Here is a 21,826-nt window from a genome sequence, read left to right as displayed (position 1 = left end):
TCATTGAGTTAAGAATTTTCAATTAGACTGTTGTGTTAGTTAATGTTATTAATATATTTTCTTTTTTATATATGCGTGCACAGTCCGTTCATTGAAAAAATTATTTTACTGCAAGTTAATACTGCAAGTATGTACGAAGCTGATAGTAATCTACTAATCATCATAATCTCGAAATCATGTGTATTTGATCGTTGCACCAGGCCAGAATATAGTCTCCTTCCCTTTCCCACGAGTGAGTATTCCATCAGCTATCACCAAGTAGAATCGAGCGCCTCGTACTGTTCACCGCGATTCGCTTTTCAAGCAGGCTCCCAGTCATCGACAATGTCTCTGTGCGAGTGGTACGCGAAACGTGTGGTGCTCCTCACGGGAGTCACCAGCGAATTGGGACGCGTTCTGTTGGAGAAAATCTTACGGTGCTTACCGGATGTCAGGGTGTACGTCGTTCTCAGATCCCAAAATGGTCTCAACGGCGAGGAACGGCTAAAGAAGATATTCGCGTCACCCGGGTACGAACGGTATCCTCCTCGCGTTCCTTCTCGCGTTCACCTTGTGCCTGTAAATCGCGCCGGTCGCTCGATATCGTCTTTGTGCACGTTAAATTGTGACCGCGATTCCGGTCGGGGGCGTGCGCCGAATTTATTTGAGAGGACATCAAACTGAGAAAGACCCCCCCCCCTCTCTCTCTCTCTCTTTCCTTGCACTTGGTGGTTTTCCACAAGAATTCCGGGAACGTACGTAATGCACCTTACGTTGGGAATCGATTGCAAAATTAGATTTTCGTTTCACAAATAGTCACGTGCAGCGACAGAAAGAGCACCACATTCCAAAAATTTTCACAAAATGAAATTATTATTACTCTTATTACTGTTTTACGTAATTATGAAAAATTATGGTGCTGCATAATACGGAGGAAGGACTCTGCATTAATCATGTGGAAAAAGTAGTTTTAATTAAATTAGCTGAAACTGAGATATTTTGTAACTAATAAAATGCTGATCACACACACACTGGTTATATACGTGTCTAATTATATTATAAATGTTTATACGTTTAGAAAAACTAAATGTGCACTATAGATGAAGGTACTTTTTAGTACATTAAATCCGAAATAGCAATTTCCAAATAATGTTACAGCAAAATTTTATGAAGACTTTCGATCAACATCTCATAAGCTACAAAATATTAGTTTCAACTCATTTGACTGAAATTACTTTTTCCATAAAATTAGTGCGAGGTCCTTATTTCTTCTTCGATTTATTCGTAATAAAAAATTTCGCTCACTTAATATAAATTTAATTCTACATCAGTGTTATGTGATAAAATATATATATTGTTTGTAACATTTTCCTTCTCCATCCAACTTTTAACATGTAAGATGACTTTCCATCTGCGTCTTATTTGGCATAAATATTTTATTGTCGCCCTCATTTTTGTTTAATCAATTTTTATTAAATAAAAATTATTAAATAAAAATTTTAATACTTAAGCTAATAACTAATAATATAATAAAAATATTGAAAAGCAATCCTTTTTTCAACTTTTTTTTAAAGCCTAGAACAGTGTAAAAGAACTTGAGTTGGACAAAAAGATCCAAATTGCAGATAAAAAGTAAAAATATGATTGTAAATAGAGGATTAATAAAACAAAGCATTTTCGAATCTTTCGATTTGATATATATCTTTGCAATTTGTTAAATCTCCTGTTAAAATTCATACCGTTTCATAATTTTAACAATTGGAAACTTACCGCGAATGATATCGATTGAAATGATAGCAGCATACCTGCAATCGCATTGCAATTGCTCGTCCGAAATCGCGTGGTAATAACGATAGAATCAAGAGTAAGCGAGATACGATCGGATGCACGTGTTTATAGTCAATTGCGCAAATCGGATTGCCCCGTTAGATCCCGTCTCATGCTCGTCTCATCGTAACGATCGCTGGAATTGCCAAGATGCTCGGATCGGAAGATGAAACTCGGCACCGTTACATCACGGCGTAGCGCGGCGGTGGCCGCCCTTACCGGCCTTCGGGGAGGGGCGGCTAAAAGCTCGTGGAGAGAGATTTATTTTCATTAGCACACGCCTCCGTGCCCCCTTTAGAAAGATTATGAAGTATACGCGGCCCGGGGTGCTTTCTCTCCCTTTCTCTCCCTCTCTTTCTCTCGCCCTCGCAAAATCCGCGACCGCGCGGAAAATTCGTCCGCGCGTTTTGAATTTCGCGAAATTAAAATCCGCGAAAGGATTGTTTTCCCCCGGGAAATCGTAGTTACCACCGGATCGCTGCGTTTTTCCACTTGAAAAAGAGAATCGCCCCGCGCGTAAATGAGAAAATGCAAATGGACGAGAAGCTCGAGCGTTCAAGGTGCAACCGCTTCAACGCTATTACGTTTGGCGAAATCGTTCTCGGCTGTCGCGGCTTGTCGGATTTTCCTCGCACTATTTGCGACTTCTTGTAAATTGTTCCGCGTAAAATAGTTATGATGTTAATTGTGAAAATCTCCTAGGCAGAATTCGAAATGCCAATACGTCGTGTTTCAATTTTTATCCTTCCAAAAAACGCAGCAAAAAGTGCGCAGAATTAGAAGATATTTCAGAACTTTGCGCATATTTTATAGTTTATACATACTTTAAATATACAATTAAATATAAACATTGAATTCAAAGAAACATAAATTAATTTCCAATTTGTATAATAATTTATGTAAATGTATCTACTCTCTAAATTTGAACCAGTGGATAATCACTGATATCAGTGCCAAGTATGCCATTGGTAATCAGTGAGTGAAATGTGAAATTCCTATAACCTAGCTAACCTTTATTATGTGATCTAATTAATCTTATTTTAGTGCATAAATTTAATGAATATAGTATTAGAAGATTGAAATTAACATATAAATATCAATATTTTAGGATATATAATGCTCAAACCTTCTTTTTTTTAATTGAATTTCACTGATTATCCAGTGCCAGATACGTCACTGGGTGATTAGTAAATAATGGCATATTTGGCACTGATGTCAGTGATTATCCACTGATTCAGATTTAGAGAGTATCAATAAAACAAAATTCAAATTTGCTTTTCACTATGATTAATATTAATTATCTTCATTAGTTTTATATTGCGCATCTTAATTTCCGGATATTTCTGATGCATTCCGGCGATAATTTCAGAAATAAGACTTTGTATCGTGCATAATTTGAATCTGTGTATTATAATCTGATGATTGCTTGATATTTTAATAGCGTGCGTCTTACGCAATTTTTCCATGCCGCGGTGCATCTCCATTTTGATGAAACTTCCTAGCAGTAAATTCCAAAGCCGATTTGCGTCACCAACGTTATTATCGCTCGGCAGGTATGAGCGACTGAGGCAGGAGATGCCGGGCGCGATCTCGCGCGTGAAAACGTTCGAGGGGAATCTGCTTTACGAGGATCTCGCTCTAAGCATTGAGGACAAAGCCTCGTTGAGAGAGGTCACCGTGGCCTTTCATGCCGCCGGGCCACACGATTCCTTCCTGGAATATTGTCAGGAATTACCGAAGCTCAGGAGCATCGCCGTCGCGTCCAGCATTTTCAGACATCGCGGCAGGATAGCCGAATGCCTGCAGAATGAAAAAATTCCCAACTTACCAATCGCCTTAGTGCGCTTTCCTTGCATCGGACCGGCTTACAAGGAACCTATGCCTGGCTTTGTCGAGTCTCTCAAAGGACCCACCGCTCTCATGATTGGTGCGGGTTTTGCGTACGGTAATTCGGAATTACCAGCCGAAATCATCCCAGTAGATATAGCAGTAAATACGATGATCGCGGCCGCATGGGAAGTCGGCATGTACGTATAAAATCTTATTTTATTCATTTTGCGTTAATATCTAAAAGTTTTATTCATTAATAAAAATAATGAGAATATTTGACAGTCCAAGGAAGAGTTAATCTACTAACCCGAGTTTAAAGCGCTTTTAATTCTCGTTGCTGCGAACTTTTATGACTATGTTTACATTAATCAAACTTAACATGCCGTAACTCGTCTCATTGTAATAATTAAATTTCTGCACAGAAAACCATTTATCACACACACACACACACACACACACAATATGCCTATATTTACGCGTACACGGAGAGAATTTTCTTTTAAAATTTACCCTGAAAATATGATGATTGTGGTACAATACAATATTTTAAAGATTTTTACTACGCACTTCAGTAAAATTGATCATCAAACTTATTTTATACTTTATTGTAGTTTTATTAATGAATGAGAGAGATTTATATTAAAATTCTTCGAAATACAATATTGTTCCACGGCTGTCATATTTTCAGGGTAAATTCTAAGAAAAAATTCTCTCCGTGTAAAGATTATTATCAAGTTGCGCTTAAATATTACGTTCATTTAATTGCAAAGAGAAAGTTAACCCAAATGTTAAAAGCGTATTCACGTGTGCAGCGCGTTACGGAATAGTAATAATAACCAACATTGTTTAATTACGAGAACCAGAAAGCAGCTATCTCCTTTCAAAGAATATATTGCGCAACTCGTTATTTTTTCTCAAAGCATAGCACTTCTTGCTCAGTTGAGAAAAATAATTATCAGTACTGTGTTTCAATAGAACCTTGGAGCTGAAAGAGGACTGCTCGATTCTTTTGTAAGTAATGTTATTAAAACGATATCAAATGCAAATTAAAAATGATTATATAAAATAGTATTGTTATAATTAGGGTCGGTAAAACAATCCTGCCTTTGTCAAAAGCGTAAAGTGCAAAATAAATAAAAGTTACAATAAAAAGCGCGAAAATCCGTAGAAAATTCCACATACATGTACATATATTTGATTATTTGAATTAACGAATCTGTAGGTAATCCGGAAAAATAATTTGTTTTATTAAAATAATTAAATTAATAATAAAAAAAGAATGAAACCTTTTTCGCGATCCGTTGTAGGTTTTAACATATCGGAATTCGTTGCAGACGCGGCTTATCTAGTTTTCCGATGCGAAATATTGGATGCGGGCAAACACGTTTTACATGTACGCGCGGTTTCCGTAGTTGTTACTGTTTGTTCGAATTCGACGCTTCCGTTCCAATTGTAAAAAGCGGAATTCGCTCTTCTCGATTTTTTTCGATTTACTCCTCAATCCGCTGAAAGCATGATTACTCCTGTCTTGACAAAATCATAAATTCCTTGTGTTGAAAAAGCTAATGAATATTTTGACAACTTCTCTAACACAATTATGTGTAATACAACTGTCGTATTGTAAATTGGCATTCATTGTATCGACAGAACAAAACTGCCAATTCTTTCAAATAACATTGTGTTAAATAAAAAAAATTTTAACGACTAATTTTAATTAACAATATATTGCCTATGCCCCATATTGAAAATATAAAATATACTTACTGCAGGTACCTATTAACTTTTTTATTCTTTCATTTCAATATCAGTTTGCGAAAAACTTGTAATGTTTCCTAAAATTTTAAAATCATTAAAATTACTCGTTTCAATTTCCATGGCTAGTTGTCCATTAATTCTCGCTACTGTTAACGTGGGATTAATTTAATACGTACATGATTACAACACGGCATTGCGTTAAAATTGCGTGATATTAAAACAAACAGTGTTTTATTTAAATTAACGATCGCAACAAAAGTACCGTTAAGTTCTAAACAAAAACACCTAAAAGCTTTGTATTTCTCATTAATTTTCGAAAAGATTTTTTTTTTTATGTGAGTTATGTTTTTGATTCTTGCACGACGGTTGTGCAATTTTTGTCTAATGAGGAAAGCGATTATTGGAAATTGTGTGCGAGACGGTAATTGAAATCAATAGTTAAATTGTATTCTTTGCGCTTGGCAGGAATAATTAAGTTGCATCAAATCGGTTTATCAAACGAAGTAATTAAAGATATAGATGATATATTGATTTACACATGTAGGGCACGTCAACTAGGAAAATGGTTCGCGCGGAGTGTAAAAATAAATAAATTTCAGATTTAAAATAATATTACAATGAAAATGTCGACGCGTGTATTAAATCGCGAAAAAAACGATATAAATTTCCATTAATGATATCTCTTGTCAAACTTTGTTTTCTAATCCGCTTTAAGGTTTTAATTAGAAGATACGCATAACGAGAATCAACTCGGACTTTTTAAAGCACAATCTTTATTTAAGTCAGCCAACAACGAACCAATCGAATGAAACTTATAGCTAGGCTTTTCCGGGCTTTTCCTAGAAAACCCGGAGAGCTTACGTTTGATTCTAGTTTCAACCAGAAGCATCTCTTCGCTTCGCTCTGAAGTATTTCCGAACGACTGAACTGCGAATAAGTTGATTGCATTCGCCTTGCAAGAAGCAAAGTGTGCTATATCTGCCTCTCGTGCCTTCTCCGTCCACTTTTACCGATTATTCTCGTATTTAAGAGGAATTACTAGTCAGAAATACTATTAATTATTGGCAATTTTAAAAGTAAATCTACTTCAGCTTTTACAAGAGTTGTAACCTATGTTACCTGCATTATAAAGATTTCTCTAACAAGTAATTATCTTTTCTTGTATGTACAAAAAAATTAACATTTAATTTTGCAACATGATACATTCTTTACATTCTTTCGTTATCTGATTATAACAAAATATATATTATAATGAAAAATAAAACTTTAATTATATAATTACAATTAAATAAATTAAATATAATAATAATAAAATTTAATTAAATTATAATAAAATTCAAAACAAATAAAATAATAAAATTAAAAACTAATAAAATTCACAATGTGTTAATGCAGATGCATATACGCATATAATTCGCATAAATTACGTATTAAATAGAATACGATTTAAAATAAAATGAAATGCACCGCGAATGGAACAGTTAATTATAGCGTGATGCAAAGAATGAACGTAATAAATTATCATGAGTTGGGGCACTTGAATGTGCTTTTCTTCTCATACTTTTTATCGTTTTCACGCAGAACCAACGCTACAAAACCGGTCGTCTATAATGCGTCGCAGCTGGGCTGCACGTGGGATGATCTGATTAAAAAGAGTCGACGAGCCAGCTCGAAGTTTCCCTATCCAACCTTTGGAATTCGCGGAATGACGTCCATTGAGCCGCTGTACTGGATTTTGGTGATATTCCTCGAATGGTTGCCATCTTTAATTTGCGACATCGTCTTCGGTCTATGCGGCAGAAAACAGAGGTACCACGGACTCGAAATTTATCGTGAAATTTCACGAATTTATCGTCATAGTTTCGTCAACGTCTTCGTTGGCGCGATCTTTTCGTAGTCTCGTGGAAATTTCAGCGCAGCCATTTTTATCGCCACCACTAACTTTGTCATAAAAATGATTTAATACCTCTGAAAAGTATCAAGGTTGTTCTTTTCCGTTAACTTTTAATCCGCAATTTATTGATATTTTATGCAAATAGGACGCATAAATTGCCCGCGAAGCTATCGCTTAAATAGATATTACACTTTACTCTTGTATTACGCGTACTCTTTATACATATATTAGATGCCTACTTGATTGAGAGGTCATGGATAAGCTGCTTGTACCGGAGTATTGTCTAAGTTTAAAGTTGGTTTCGCAGTGCTCTTCTGCAACAGCTGGCAATATTAAATTTGCTCGCGATATTAACTTGTTCGGAGAACGCAACACTATTAAAGGTACTAAGTCATTTTCCAAGAGCGTAACGCTTTACTACTTGATATTACGGTTCAATTTATAAGTTATAAATTGCTTATACGCTGCGTTAAAATATGCATCTTAAAAATTAAAATAGAAATTCTACGTAACTTTTTAATTAAATTATAAGACCGTCAATTTTCTTTAATGGGATTATTTCCGTTTGTGTAAAATATTACAGAACATCATTATTTATAACAAAATTCATTCAGAATTTGCAATATCTATATTTTACCGCTTATATAATATAATGATTATAAATTCAAGAGATCGCGGGATTAGCCAGTAGTATTAAACCTTGATGCACCTCGGAGATAATCCTTCGTTGCACACGCGAACATTAAGAAATGATTAAAGCCGTTCATATATGAAGCCTCGAACTTCGCCGATAACTACTCGCGATCGCGAATAAGTTTCGACGAGGAGACTCATGCGAAAGTTTGATCGTGATCGCGAACGCTTACGCTCGGTCTCTTCAACTTTCCGCATCGTGAAAGGCCTGCAGCGGTGCACTCGGTTAACGCGCCGCAAATCGTAAAAGTAAAAGTTATCTGGAACTGCGATTTAGGCGCAAGTAACGTAAACAGGTTCGCTGACTTTCGCTCGCGCGAGTGAATACCGAGAAAAGGAAAATTGCGTCTTCGAATGGAAAAACTCGTTTCTTCGGTCGCAAAACTTACTCCACTCGATACCTGATTGCCTTGAGAAATGAAATCCGATGTCATGATCGCGACAAAGAAACTCGGAAAATCTTGACGAGCTATTAAAATTCGTTTTTTATATGCCCTTATAGTGTATTCAATTTATTATAATAACAACGACACATTCATTCGCATTCAAACAATGACTATTGACTAACTTTTAAGAAATTTTACAAAAAAGTTTTTTAGCAACATTAGGATCTGAAATAAATGATTAACATTATCATTTATATATTTTTATGCACAATTAGAAGCAAAAGAAAAGATAAGGAAAATAAGATTGTTGTAGAAAATCAGTATTAAAATATCAAATAAATAATTGACATTATTATATATTATTTATATTAATTTTATATTAAATAATTGGCATTATCATTTCCATATGCAATTAAAATGAAAAGGAAGAACAAAGAGAATAAAGTTGCTATAGAAACCGATTTATGGATCGAGTGGTGAACGAAAATATTTTCGCTTTCGGTGTTCGTCCTATCAAATACTTTTCTGATTTTTTTCGTTTGCTCTCAGACGCGTGCAGAGTAAATCTTGCGCACTAACTTAGCTCGAGCTTTCTTCCTTCTTGAAAGGAAACCCTCCCGTCAAGTTTTCTGCAATTCCTTCGTAATAAGTTGGATTGGAAATTATATAGTTTGCGATGGACCGGAGAAAGTTAAATTTTTTTTATTATCCCGCTCACACTTAATGGTACTTTGCGATCCTTTTTTCTCGACTACGATTGAAATGGCTATTTAAAAATCAATCTTGAAAACGTTTTATTCGTTCTATCGCATGTACATGTTCACATATATTCGAGAAAAATACGATTTCGTCTAAGTATTCCTATACCAAGATTCCTATACCAAGGAAAGAGTAAAGAAAGACGCAAATAGTCGAAATCGTTAAGAGTTCGAGTGCCAGAAGGATCAGGCCAGACGGGCATTAATGGCAGGAAAGAGGTAAAAAGAAACGACTGGTACTGAAGGTAAAACCTTTACTGCTCCCTAGGATTCTCGCGGAGTACGACAGAGTTCGTAATGCACTTCAACCTTTGAAGTCAATTTCATCGAGGTCCTGGCCAGTGGAAAGGAATCGCGTGTACCTACTGAAGGAACGTCTCACGAACGAAGAACGGGACGTATTTCCGATCGTCGAAGAGATCGACATCGAGAGTTATGTCCTCTGCGTTGCCGCCGCCACCCGGAAGTATTGCTGTGTGAACGAGGATACTCTTAATATCATAAAAATGACTTGTCTGTTCTTCTTATATGTACCCGTGATACTTATCGTCACGTATATTGCATCACGTACATCCTTATTACACGCATAAAGTTAGATAAATATTATTATGTCTTTTTGTATATAAAAGGGCTTTCTTTTTGCAAAAATTTGTAAAGGGGAAAAAAGATAATTTTTAAATGGCTTTATACTCGGGGCAAATATTTTTATGATTAATGATCATGCGTTTCCAGTTTTAATTACAGTACAGTTTATAAAATTACACATTAAATTAAACTTCCACATATTTTAAACTTTAATTTTATTATTCCCTACATTTTTTTTATTGTATGTCCTATTCGGTCGATTAATCTATGTATGCTATATCATATTACATTTTATATGTATAATAGTAGTATATAAATATATTATTATTATTATTTTAATAATATTACTATAAATATAATATTAAATATATTTTACTCTATTGTTTATTCCTCTCAAGTATTTCCAACGCAGATTCTTTTCTAGCGTAAGAAAAGTATCTCGGCCGTTGACGAGATCGATTCTGAAGGCATACTCAACTGGAACTATACGTAACGCTTTGCAAATATTCGTGAGAGTTGCACGAGACGCCTGCATAAGGAAATGACGTTTGGGTGAAAGTTTCTAGGCGCAGCAGTATCAACGAAGATATATTTTCAGCACGTTCTCTTTTATGTATAGCCGTGCTGACTTGAACTCATTCCACCCATCGAAAGGGATACAAGGAAAACAAGGAATATCTGCAGATTTTGTATGTTTTCTCTTGGGAATAGGAATGCGCAAAATTCCTGCAAAAGCTGTTCGATGCCTGCAACAACGTATAGGAATCGCCTTGGCCGAATGCGAGAATTCAATGCGAGGATAGTACTTTGAATAGCAATAGTTTAAAATAATAATAGAATACATATAAAAAACCTATTTTCCGTTATCTATGGATAATTATTTTTAATTTATAATAATTAGTAGCAATTTTGGCAAAAAAGATATACAATTATGTGTGTAATAAATTACTATTAGATAATATAAAAATAAAATTGTATATTGTAAATATAATAAGACATTTTATTTCATTTCTTGAAACTATTTTCTTCTCTTCCATCACTGTGTATTTCGTCCACATTTCAACCGTGACGTCGTGCTGCACAAAATTTATATTATCTAATACATTAAAAACTCTCGCATAATTTGCTTGAAAGCTTTCAGTTATTTTTAAACTCATGCAAATTAAATTCTTTTATCATTTCCGCAGCAACACAATCAGGACAGTGACGTCTATCTCATGGTGGGATATTCTCATCACTTCATAACGTACGTCATCCCATTTTTTCCGCTCTTCGTTGTCAGCAAAAATTTCGTTCGCGTGACCAGCGTGAGAGTTTGAGTCGAGCTATGCTTTCAAAATCCTATTACATGAAATTTAGCAAAGAAAGTTGCGAATTAGTTTCGTGAGATATAATTGGATGTGGTAGTTGGAATTGCGCCTTCATAATAATAATTGGCAACGTCTATTTCGCGAAAGACGAAGTTTCTTGCTGTCGACGAGAGGCCGCCAAGTTGAAAGGTTGCGAAGCTAAAAAAAGTCGCAGCAGATAGTGGATAAAAAGTACGGGCAAAATAGCACAGGAAAGAAAGAGAGATCGTAAAGCGAAAAGGAAGTGGTGGGTATACATATTCAATTTAACTGTAACAGGTATGAATAAGATGTATATATCCGAGTAAATATGTATGTGATTGCTTCTCTACAAAAGTGAGTTATGCTGGCGTGCCTGGATAGAATAGCACATTCGAGAGAGGGAGCATCAAAGACCTTTTGTAAATCTGTTCCACGCTTCTTATTTCCATAGAACTGTTTCGTAAAAATCTCTATAACTGTTAAATAGATGAAAATAGTTCTTCGCGACAATATTAATAAATTTACACGAGGGATATTCTTAGTAAATTAATAATATAATATTTTTTTATCTATAATGCAAAAATTATTTACTTTTTTTACATATGAAAATATAAAATTAAAGCAATGTATTCAACATGTGTCCTAGATATTATTAATTTTTGTTAAGCAATTTCAGTCAATATTTTATAGTAAGATTTAAGCATTCTTGATCGTTTTACAACTATCATATCAATGACATGAAATTTGCCAGTACTTCTAAACTCCCTAATAGTTCTATCATAGCCTCGATCCTTACATTCACGTGACCAAGTGAACTGCAAGAATTATCATAACTCGACAGTCTTGAGAAACGAGAGTCTCTCTCTCTCTTTCCAGCGGACGCTTCGCCATTTCGAGATTATTTACCCCAAAGGTCTGTAAAGTTTTCTAACAGCTGTTGCTGGGCGAACCCCGCCTCCTTCCTCGATCTTATTTCGCCTTCACCTGCTACGCGAGCTAGAACAGATATCTTTCTTGCTTGCAGAAGTACTTGAAACTCTCAAGCGGCAGTTACCCGATGTGTTTCTGCACCGTCCGCACGCTCGAATTCCGCCGGAAATTTCACCGAAAACTGAAAAGCCGTATTTCTTACGCGTACACATGTAATGAAGCAAGATTGAAATAAACGGAAGTTCCGGAACCATACAACGACTATTTTTCTTTAGTGAAACAGAACTGTGTTAATATAAGTGATAATTTTTACGTGCAGTACGATTCCCATCTTTTTCTCACATGTTGTATACTAACTCGTTATAAAATATTTTTGATAATACATAAATTATTTGTACCCGTAAAGAATAATTTTACTAAAATACCTAAAAATCTAGTTAAACACAATTCTGAAAATAATTCTGTTGGACCATCAAAATAATTACGTAGAATATTCAAACTGGTTGCTAGAATGTCAAAACTTTTTGCGGCATTATCATTATGCTTGAGCGTCCTACGTAATTATTCTGACGTTTCCAACAAAATTATTTTCAGATCTGCATCTGGCTAAATTTTTAGTTACTTCAACAAAACCATACTTTCCGTGTATATGTAGAAAAATTAAAAAATATTCGTAAAAAATATTTTGACAGAAAACTTCACAAGTTATCTCTCTCGCTTTCTGTTATTTTAAAAATATTTGATTATATGAATATATAAATTGACATTTGGACAATATAGTCATTTCTATTAGATTCACATCGGCTAATTAAAATTAGACCAAAGAATCATCGGCAATATGTTACAAAACAAGCTGTACAACGAGTGAGTAACGTTGTTATATGGCGGATATGTTACGTGACGAACGTGCACTCAACTGGCGAACGTCATCAGCGTGAGAGATATTGCAGTAATAAACGTAGAGCGCACCTTCTTGGTCCGATTGTACAGGGCGAGATTAATTGCAGCCATTCTATTTCCTTGGTAACGTCGAGACTCGCAAGCTCGACCACAGCAGGCGGATAGATACAATGGTCGTGCGTGGTTCCAGAATCAAGTAGAATCTAAGGAAAATATAAGTTTGCTATGGCGCAACGTTATTTTCTCCTTTTTGTTCAATTAATGGTTTCAATTAATGGCGTTTGTAACTCGCACGCATGACGTGATTTAACCGTTCGCGACAAAATAAGACTTTCCAAGGGATGGAAAAGACTTGTCGCGTAGTCGCAGTGATGGCGGAAACCACATGCCATTGAGAATTGTCCCCAGTCTCTTCGGTCCTTGGCACGTCTTCCTCTGCACTGCGGAACTATTCTTCGGCTATTGTACTTCTTAAAACCTCGACAATAACGACGACTATCCGGTGGCTCTTCAGGGAGTTTTATCGCGGAAGTGTATAAAACGCGGCCGGAACGATCACCGCAACGAATGCCGCGTATGTTTTGTGTGTAGTTGCAGTCGCGAATCTCGTAGCTAATGCAACGTTTCATGATAATCTGACCATTTTTGTAGTATGAAGAATATAAGAATCAAGAAAGAGATTTTCTCGAAATCTTCGTTCGCTTTGATATCATGAGGAAAGAAGATATCTTTTTTCCAATATGAACGTACTTTGGCTCACTAATGCTATTTTGAAATTTCTATATTAACATCAAACAGCTTACGGAAAGAATGATTTTGCTGAAGTATTTAAAAATTTAGCTAGATACAGACCTGAAAATAATTTTGTTGGATTATCAAAATATAATTATATAGAACGCTCAAGCTGATTACTATACACGGAAAAAAATGTTTAGCTGAATTAATTGGAATTCTGGTAGAAAATAAACAATCCAGAATTTTAGTTAAATCTACGAGAGGATCCCGTTTGCTTACAAATCGATTGCCTACAGTATCGTTTGCTTACATCACTTTTGCCGACAATTCGTTTGCGCACAAAAATTATTGCTTACAGTTCGATTGCCTGCGACCACTTTTGCGCACAAATACAATTTTTAGAGACGAAATATCACATTTGCCTACATGTATTATTGCCTACAGATCGATTGCCTTATACATGTATTATTGCCTACAGTAGTTTGATGGCCTACATACATTATTGCCTAATACAGCTCGATTGCCTACATATACTATAGTATATACTATAGCAGGGAATATATTCCCTGCTTTAAAAACACAAATTCTGTTTTAAAATATAAATTTTCTGCTTTAAAAATACAAGTTATTTTTCTTACTTAACCTTAATTTTATAACAAATTAATAAACCAAGCTCTCCAGATAATAAAACAATCATCAATCAGAAATTTCCGGGCGATTGAAAGCAATAATAGCGCAGAAGCTGGTGCGTTTAATATTCACAATAGTGTATTCCAATTCTTACATACAAAATCGATCGAACGTTTCAGCTCCATTCGAGCCATCTTCAGCGATGAAGTAATTATATGCGATGTTGTTGGATATACATCATGTGATATATTAAATCAAAGAGTGCAGCAAGTAGTCTCTCAATTCCAAATTTAAGAGCGTAACTGTCAGAAAGCTGTACGGCTAAATGATTGGTGTAGGATAACAAAGAATTAGCGTAAGAATAGTAGTAAAGAAGCAAGTGAATCTTGAAAAGACTTACCTACTGCACACCTTGACTGCACACCGTAAGAAATTATAAACGTGTCAAAACGTAAATTATGAATAATCATTCGATACAGTTATGGATACATGATCGAAACAAAGTTCGTTTAAAAATGAATATTAAAAACATTACATTGAGTGTGAAGGAAAGTCATAGAAAATAATAAACATCACATACACACAAGAGTCATGAATATACATTATAAAGATAATCAAACGTATGATCGTCTATATTATGTACATATGTAAAAGTCATAGATTAAGAATAATACTGATGTACTATGTTTTTGACAAGTCAGCAATTAATCAAGAAATTCAAATTGAAGTCAACATACTCTATTATCTCATAAAACCTTATAATAAAAAGTAATGTGCTTTCAGAACTTGTTAAGAATGCTTAAATAATCATGGTGTAAAAATTCATTGTCATTTTGTGCATTTAAACCATTATTTTGTAGTTCGATATTGAGCATTTCTGACACTAATCTTCTCCCCAAATATTTTTCATTATCTAATATTTCGGTGTTATCAAAATCAAATTCATGTTTAAATTGTAATCTGTGTTTTTTTTCTGTAAATAATTTTTTCTATAGAAAAAAAAACATTCTAGTTTTTTCCTTTTTCATTTATAGAACATCAAAATTTTTTGCAGCATTGTTCATATCATACTCGAGTTTCTTACATAATTATTTTGATAGTGTCCAACAAACTATTATACTTTTAAATCCGGCGAATTTTTAGATATTTCAGCAAAATCAGTCTTTCCGTATTACATAAAAAGAATTAAAAGATTAGGAACACTAAACAGTTCAAGTAACATTTTCTATTACTAGAAAGCTATCTGGATATCTTCTTTGTTCACAACGGAAAAACATTGTTAAGAGGTTGTAGAATTTATGTGGCGGTTAATTGGAATAAGGAACAAGTTGTGATACTTCCGTTGTTGTTGCACAGCTTTTCTTTTATGAGTGTACAACTCCAACCATTCTCAGTATCTTCCAATCTAGCAGATTAAAGAACGTTGATATAATCCGGAGTGCGCAGTAATTTCATTGCCGTTTTCAGAGTACAACTTTCTGCCTTCGCTTTTTGAATAGTCTCTCGCACGAGCTTCAACAAGCCTGAAATTTTTATAAGAGATCGTAAATTACTCGCGATTTTGATTAATCAGGCTATGATTCGCGGGAAAAATCTCTGGTATGAATCGTACATAGGACTCACTGTTGACCATCGACCACCGAGAAAGAATATCGAAGAAAATGCGCGTCTCGAAGCCACAAACAAAGAAGCGTGTATGCGAGGAAAAGAAAAATGTGGAGGTACAGCCGAGGGTACGGAATTTAGTAAAAAGAACGGTAGAAAGTGGTTTTACTCTCGTAACAACAGCGGAAAAAAAGGGTGAAGAAATGATTTACGTACATAAGCAACTACGCGTGAACGACATAGCGCAAGCGCAATACAGAAAAAACGAAAATTATAAACGGCAAGAGCATTTCTTTATATGGAGTTATTTCTATTACAGCCTTGAATTTGACATTATTACTGTAAAATTATAACAACGGATTGTACATGCAGTATATGTATATACATATATAGAATTTATTAAAAATGATTTATTATTAAAAAATAAATTACAATAATTACGATAAAATATGAAAATCATAATAATTTTGTTTTATTAATAATATTACAAATTATTGTATTCCCGTATAATAATTTATACAATTTTTATAATTTTGTAATATTACTAACCGAAATATTACATATTTCACAATTTTTAAAATCGAAATATTTTTGGAAATGCTTATTAAATTAGAGATCTTATTGTCATCTATTACATTGCAGATGCAATTATATTATCGATATAAATTTTAATTTAATAATGAGATGCAGAATGGATTGTCCAGATTCAGGAAGTGTTACATTTTACCGACCGTAAATTCCACGAATGGCTCTCTAAGTGGAAAAGCTTTTCTCGGATGAGTGTGTTGCGATAACGTACTACGCTTCATCTACGCCACGTTAAGCCAAGCTTTTCAAAGTTTTTTCCTTTTTCATTACGCAACATCTGACAGTTTCTCGTCGGCACTCTTGTAACTTGGAAACCCAGTGTAATTGAAAATTCTTTCGCATACGACCGAGCTTGCAAGAATGTTATTGTCAGATGTATTTTTATTCCGACATATATTTTTTTATAGATCTTTGGCAAGATTTGATGAATCAAAAATACTATCCCTAGTTTTTTTTTTTAACAAAGTAAAAACCGATCTATCGAAATTCCTAAGTAAACACACATACACTTTTATCACTATTCATTGAGATTTTTTAAGAGTCTTGATTTGCGTTACATTCTCGCAAAGCGACAACAGCTATAACAGACATCCGTGTCGGTTAGATGGAAACACAATCTTAGCAAAATAAACGTAGAATGCAAGCTTCTCGACGAAACTTCCTAAATAATAGTTGATATACTGTATACATAAGTCAAACAATCTGAGATTTACTGACCGGAATACTTTTCAACAATTTAGGGCATAAAATTATCAACTATAAAGACCTGGTCTGTGTTATTTATAAAATAAAATTTGAACACTGTATGCAATAGTATATGTTAATAAAATTTGCCTTTTTTATGCCCAATTATCATTGAAAGGTATGTTAATTAAAGAAAGTATTATTCAGACATAGCGCTAATACATGCAGACTGCGCATTCCTTAAAAAAGAATTGAACATACATTATGTAAACATCTCTCTTCAACTCAATATTTAACCCGGAAGTAGGCGCGTCTTGAAACTAACGTTAGTAGGTGCGTCCTGGTCATTTTGACCGAAATATATTTTCGCATATATATGTGTTATAACTAGAATACATATATGATTATAATTACTATAAGTAATAATTAATAAGAAAACGTTCTGATAATGCTTTATATTAATCAATCAAAAACAAAGGAATGTAATAATTACTAGAAATAATTGTATTTATATATGATATACTTTTATTTTAATTTTATCTTTTTGTTAAAATTATTGATATGTAACGAAACAATAAGAAAATTATAATAATTTTATTTTTAATTTATAAAAATATAATAATGGCGGAGACTGGCGGAGACAACAAACACTAACTTAAGTGCGCATACTGCGATCTTTTAGACTGACTGTTACAAACATATCAAATTTTATGTATAATAGATATAAACGTGTTTACGTCATCTATTTTCGCATACTATACGAAAAAACATTAACAAACATTTATATAAAGGTACAAATATAATAGTGCCAATAAATTGAAAGATATAAATAGAAAACGGAAGAGTACGGCAAAATGACCGGTACGCGATCACTCTCGGGTTAAGAGAGAGAGAGAGAGAGAGAAAAGAGGGAGAGATGATTCAAGCTACTTCACTCTTTCTAAACCGATAGTAACAACTACGTAGGAATGCATTATTCTTATTATCTATTAAAAATAAATGTTAATTTTAATTTGAAGACGTATAGTGAATTTTTTAAGATGTACATAAAAAAAAATGTTAAAAAATTAACATTTTTTGTACAAGAACGTTAATTTTAATACGAAGAAGAATATTAACTTTTAACATTTTTTCATGTTTCAGTAAAAAGTTCATTATACGTTTTTAAGTTAAAATTAACATCTTATTTTTAACAACGTATATATATGTTTGTCGTATTATTTAAAGTGTATAAAGTTTAACAAAAAAAGTCGCAGAAAGCACCATCGTACATCATCAACGTGATAAATTTGTAATGTCGCAATGAATCTTATTGTAAAAATAGAAAATCTTTCGTAACAACTGCAAGGAAGTAACCTAGAATATTCGCGAATATTTGCAAAGACAACCTCAGTGGAAAGTACTATCCAAGAGCGAAAGTTCTACAGGCAACGATGAAATTATCAAGGAAGTGAAAACCTTCCTCTCCGATACGCCTTGGAGACCTTTACACCGAATGCGGCTCTTGTTGGAGAAATCGTATAATTGCAGGAAATAATGCAATAGACTTACCGTATCTTAAATTCTATTGCGATTGCTAAAAAGACTGCATTATCACACACAAGCAAATTGCAATAGCACATACTTAACGTCCTAAATATATCTGAAAATATCACTGCAGATATCGTTATAAGTATAACTGTACGTGTCTTTTACTTAGCGTATCCTACAATTCAAAAAAAAAAAGGTTTCGTAAAAAAACTTGTCGAGAGTTATGAAGCTTAATGGTGGTGCAATAGAGGAGTGGTGCAATAATGATGCAAGGCACCGGTTAAAGTTCTTTGCTCTCCATTACGTCTACGCGCAAATGTTTGCAAAAAAGTCAAACAAACAGACCGTACATTCCCGTATTATCGTTTGCAGTTAACAAACGTCTACTATGCAGTTCACCTAGCTCTTTTCAGCATCGTTTCGACCGTTTCCGCGAGCGTTTAATGTGCTCTACCGTTTCGCGTAATTTGTGCCCCCGTTTCTCATTTGACAGAAATTAATTTATTTCTATCCCATTCTCCCCCTCCCCTCCCCGCCGTTGTGACTTGGGACGACCTTATGTAAGCGCATTATGAGGCAAGTTTCCGCAACCCACTCACGAACTTCGTGCGTGCGGCGAACATCGCGGCAGTCGTGAGTTACGTCTGGCAATTAACGGCACTCCAAGCCGTATAATTGCCATTATTGTATCCAGTGTTATCCTTACGGAGCTTGCCAAGAGAAGTAGAAACCGCGGAACAACGAACGCTGCGAGTTGTTCTTAAGAAAGTCACGAGAGAAACGCATCGTTGATGCACAAGGAATCTTAATGAATACGATGTGCCTGAACAATCGTAACAATAAAATGCATACAGCTTGGAAGAAACAAATTTATTTTGTGGCTTAAAATTTATACAGAAGAATGATCTAATTAAACTGTATGTGGTAACTTAAAAATAATTATGATAACCAGAAATTCTGTTTGGACTCACCGAAATGCCTCCTAGTTTGGTCTTTTTGTTAGTTTAACCAGAATTTTTCTTAGTAGTGTAGAGAAACAAATACTAACTTTTTTAAATGAAGAAACAATTCGCTAATTTTTACTTATCTGTATTAAATATTTAATATAATTGCTAATTAATGTGTGCCTTCCAACAAGCGACACAGTGATTATGCCATCTTTGTTTAACATTGGCAAACAACAAGGATGCTCCATTATGTCACACCGTGTCATTTGTGTCGCTTGTTGGAAGGCACACATTATCTAATCACATTATCTACTACACTGAGAGAAAAACTGATGTTCATAATTATAATTACATATAGTATAATTACGATTATGACTATTATAGTATTAGTAATAATAATTGTATATGTATCTAGTTCTATCAACCAATATATAATATGTATATGGAGCATTCTCTATTAAATTATCCCAAATATTCAGTTCAACCAAAAAAATTTCTTTCTGGACTCAAATTGTAAGTACACACATCTACTTTCCTTAGCACTCTGATCTTTTTGGAAATTAAATATGAGCCTAACATGACGGCTGTAGTTTACGAAGTACTGATTGAGAAGGAAAGTGTTGTAAATATCTTAAAATTTTAAATTGATTAAATTAAAACTGTACGAATTATCATGGCAATCATTCTGGAAAATACTATTTCGAGAAAAATGCGGTTGTGCAGTCTCGACAGTATCAGTGCGCTCCTCGCCCTAAAGAAGTGAAAGGCAAGATTGACAAAACGTTGGCATCAGCAATGGATCACGACACGGCGATAACCCGCAAATCCTTTGACATCTCTGAACACTTTTCTTTCTTGGCTGATGTTCATGAAATCGAACGAACCTTGATCCATTTGAGTGATGATTTAAGCATTCTCAATCAGTATTTCATGAACAATAGCCGTCACGTTAGGCCCGTTATATTGAATTTCCAAAAAAGCTAGAGTGCTAAAAAAAATAACATGTGTACTTACAATTTGAGCTCAGAAAAAAATTTTTTGGTTGAATTGAAGTTTGGACAAGTAGCCGATTTGACACAGTACACTCCATATGTACATAAAAAGTGATTCGAATGATTATATAGTTATTTGAATCATTTTTTATGGTAATTTCAATCATTTGCATGGTTATAATAACTATAATTATATATAGTCTAATTGGTTCGTTAATTTAATAAAGTATTTTTGCTTCATACACTGAAGAAGGCTTTGTAAGCTGAAACATTTATAATTTTATATTTTTTATATTATTTTATTAATTGTATTTAGATCATTATATAGTATTTACATTGTTGTGTTAATTGTATTAATTTAAAGTCAGTCTAATTATAAGTTCGAAATAAGCCACGACTTTGTTTAATATAATTATAATTATTTTCAGTTGTCAACTATATGTCTTGGTTAATAGAAGTATATATATATATATACACATATAGTTATTACTAATACTATAGTAGTCAATCATAATTATAGTAATATGTAATTATAGTTTAAATACCAAACAATTTTTCTCTCGGTGTATTAAACATGTGTACAAGTTTATAACTGTACTTATAAACTGAACTCCTTTGAGATATCTCTTGAACAGAACCTTTAATAGAACTTTAATAGTACTTTCTATTTTGTTACTTTAGCGAAAATTTTATATCTAACAAATAATCACAAAAGTATAACAGCGAAACATTGAGGGATGCTTTGATAAAAAGATCTAGGCGAGGACGACAGATGCTAGTGATTTCTTTGTAAGGAAGTAGTACTCGGATGCTGTTGCAAAGTAGTACAACGGAACGTTTCGAAGAACTATCGACGGAGCGAAGTATGATTCGATCTCTCTGTGACATTTCCCAATATCCGCTTTATTTTAGAAACGATCTCGCTGTCATACGATAACCGCGAAAGACAGTTGGAAACTCATTTGAACAATGTTGCAGAAATTGTCGTCGATGCTCAAGGGGAATTCAAACATTGCAAATCGTGAAAACTTTACTATCATAGAGCGCAAGCTCGTAGTGAATTTTAAGAACATTAATTTATTTGTCAGCATCAGAAAAAATATTGAAAGTAAAAAGAATATTGAAAAAAATATTGAAAGAAAGATTCAAAATTTTTTCATGAAGTCTATATACAGGATGTCCCGAAATTTGTAGATCAAAATACCTTAACAAGAAACTTTTCGAAAAGTTAACTAAAAAAAGTTATG

General features: G+C 33.9%; 1 protein-coding gene across 1 annotated transcript; it reads left to right on the top strand.

The window, feature by feature from the left end:
* The first annotated feature begins 267 nt into the window (after positions 1-267).
* LOC108758687 (fatty acyl-CoA reductase 2) lies at positions 268-9,769 on the top strand. The gene is made up of 4 exons (XM_018503756.1): positions 268-509; positions 3,360-3,833; positions 6,973-7,200; positions 9,391-9,769. Exons 1-4 carry the CDS (start codon positions 325-327, stop codon positions 9,710-9,712), a joined length of 1,209 nt encoding a protein of 402 aa, XP_018359258.1. The 5' UTR covers positions 268-324; the 3' UTR covers positions 9,713-9,769.
* Positions 9,770-21,826: the final 12,057 nt, after the last annotated feature.

The sequence above is a fragment of the Trachymyrmex cornetzi genome, unplaced genomic scaffold (assembly GCF_001594075.2).
Source record: "Trachymyrmex cornetzi isolate Tcor2-1 unplaced genomic scaffold, Tcor1.1 scaffold16, whole genome shotgun sequence".
NCBI lineage: Eukaryota > Metazoa > Arthropoda > Insecta > Hymenoptera > Formicidae > Trachymyrmex > Trachymyrmex cornetzi.
The sequence above is the reverse complement of the archived record's forward strand: the minus strand, read 5'-3'. Positions and strand labels throughout refer to the sequence as shown.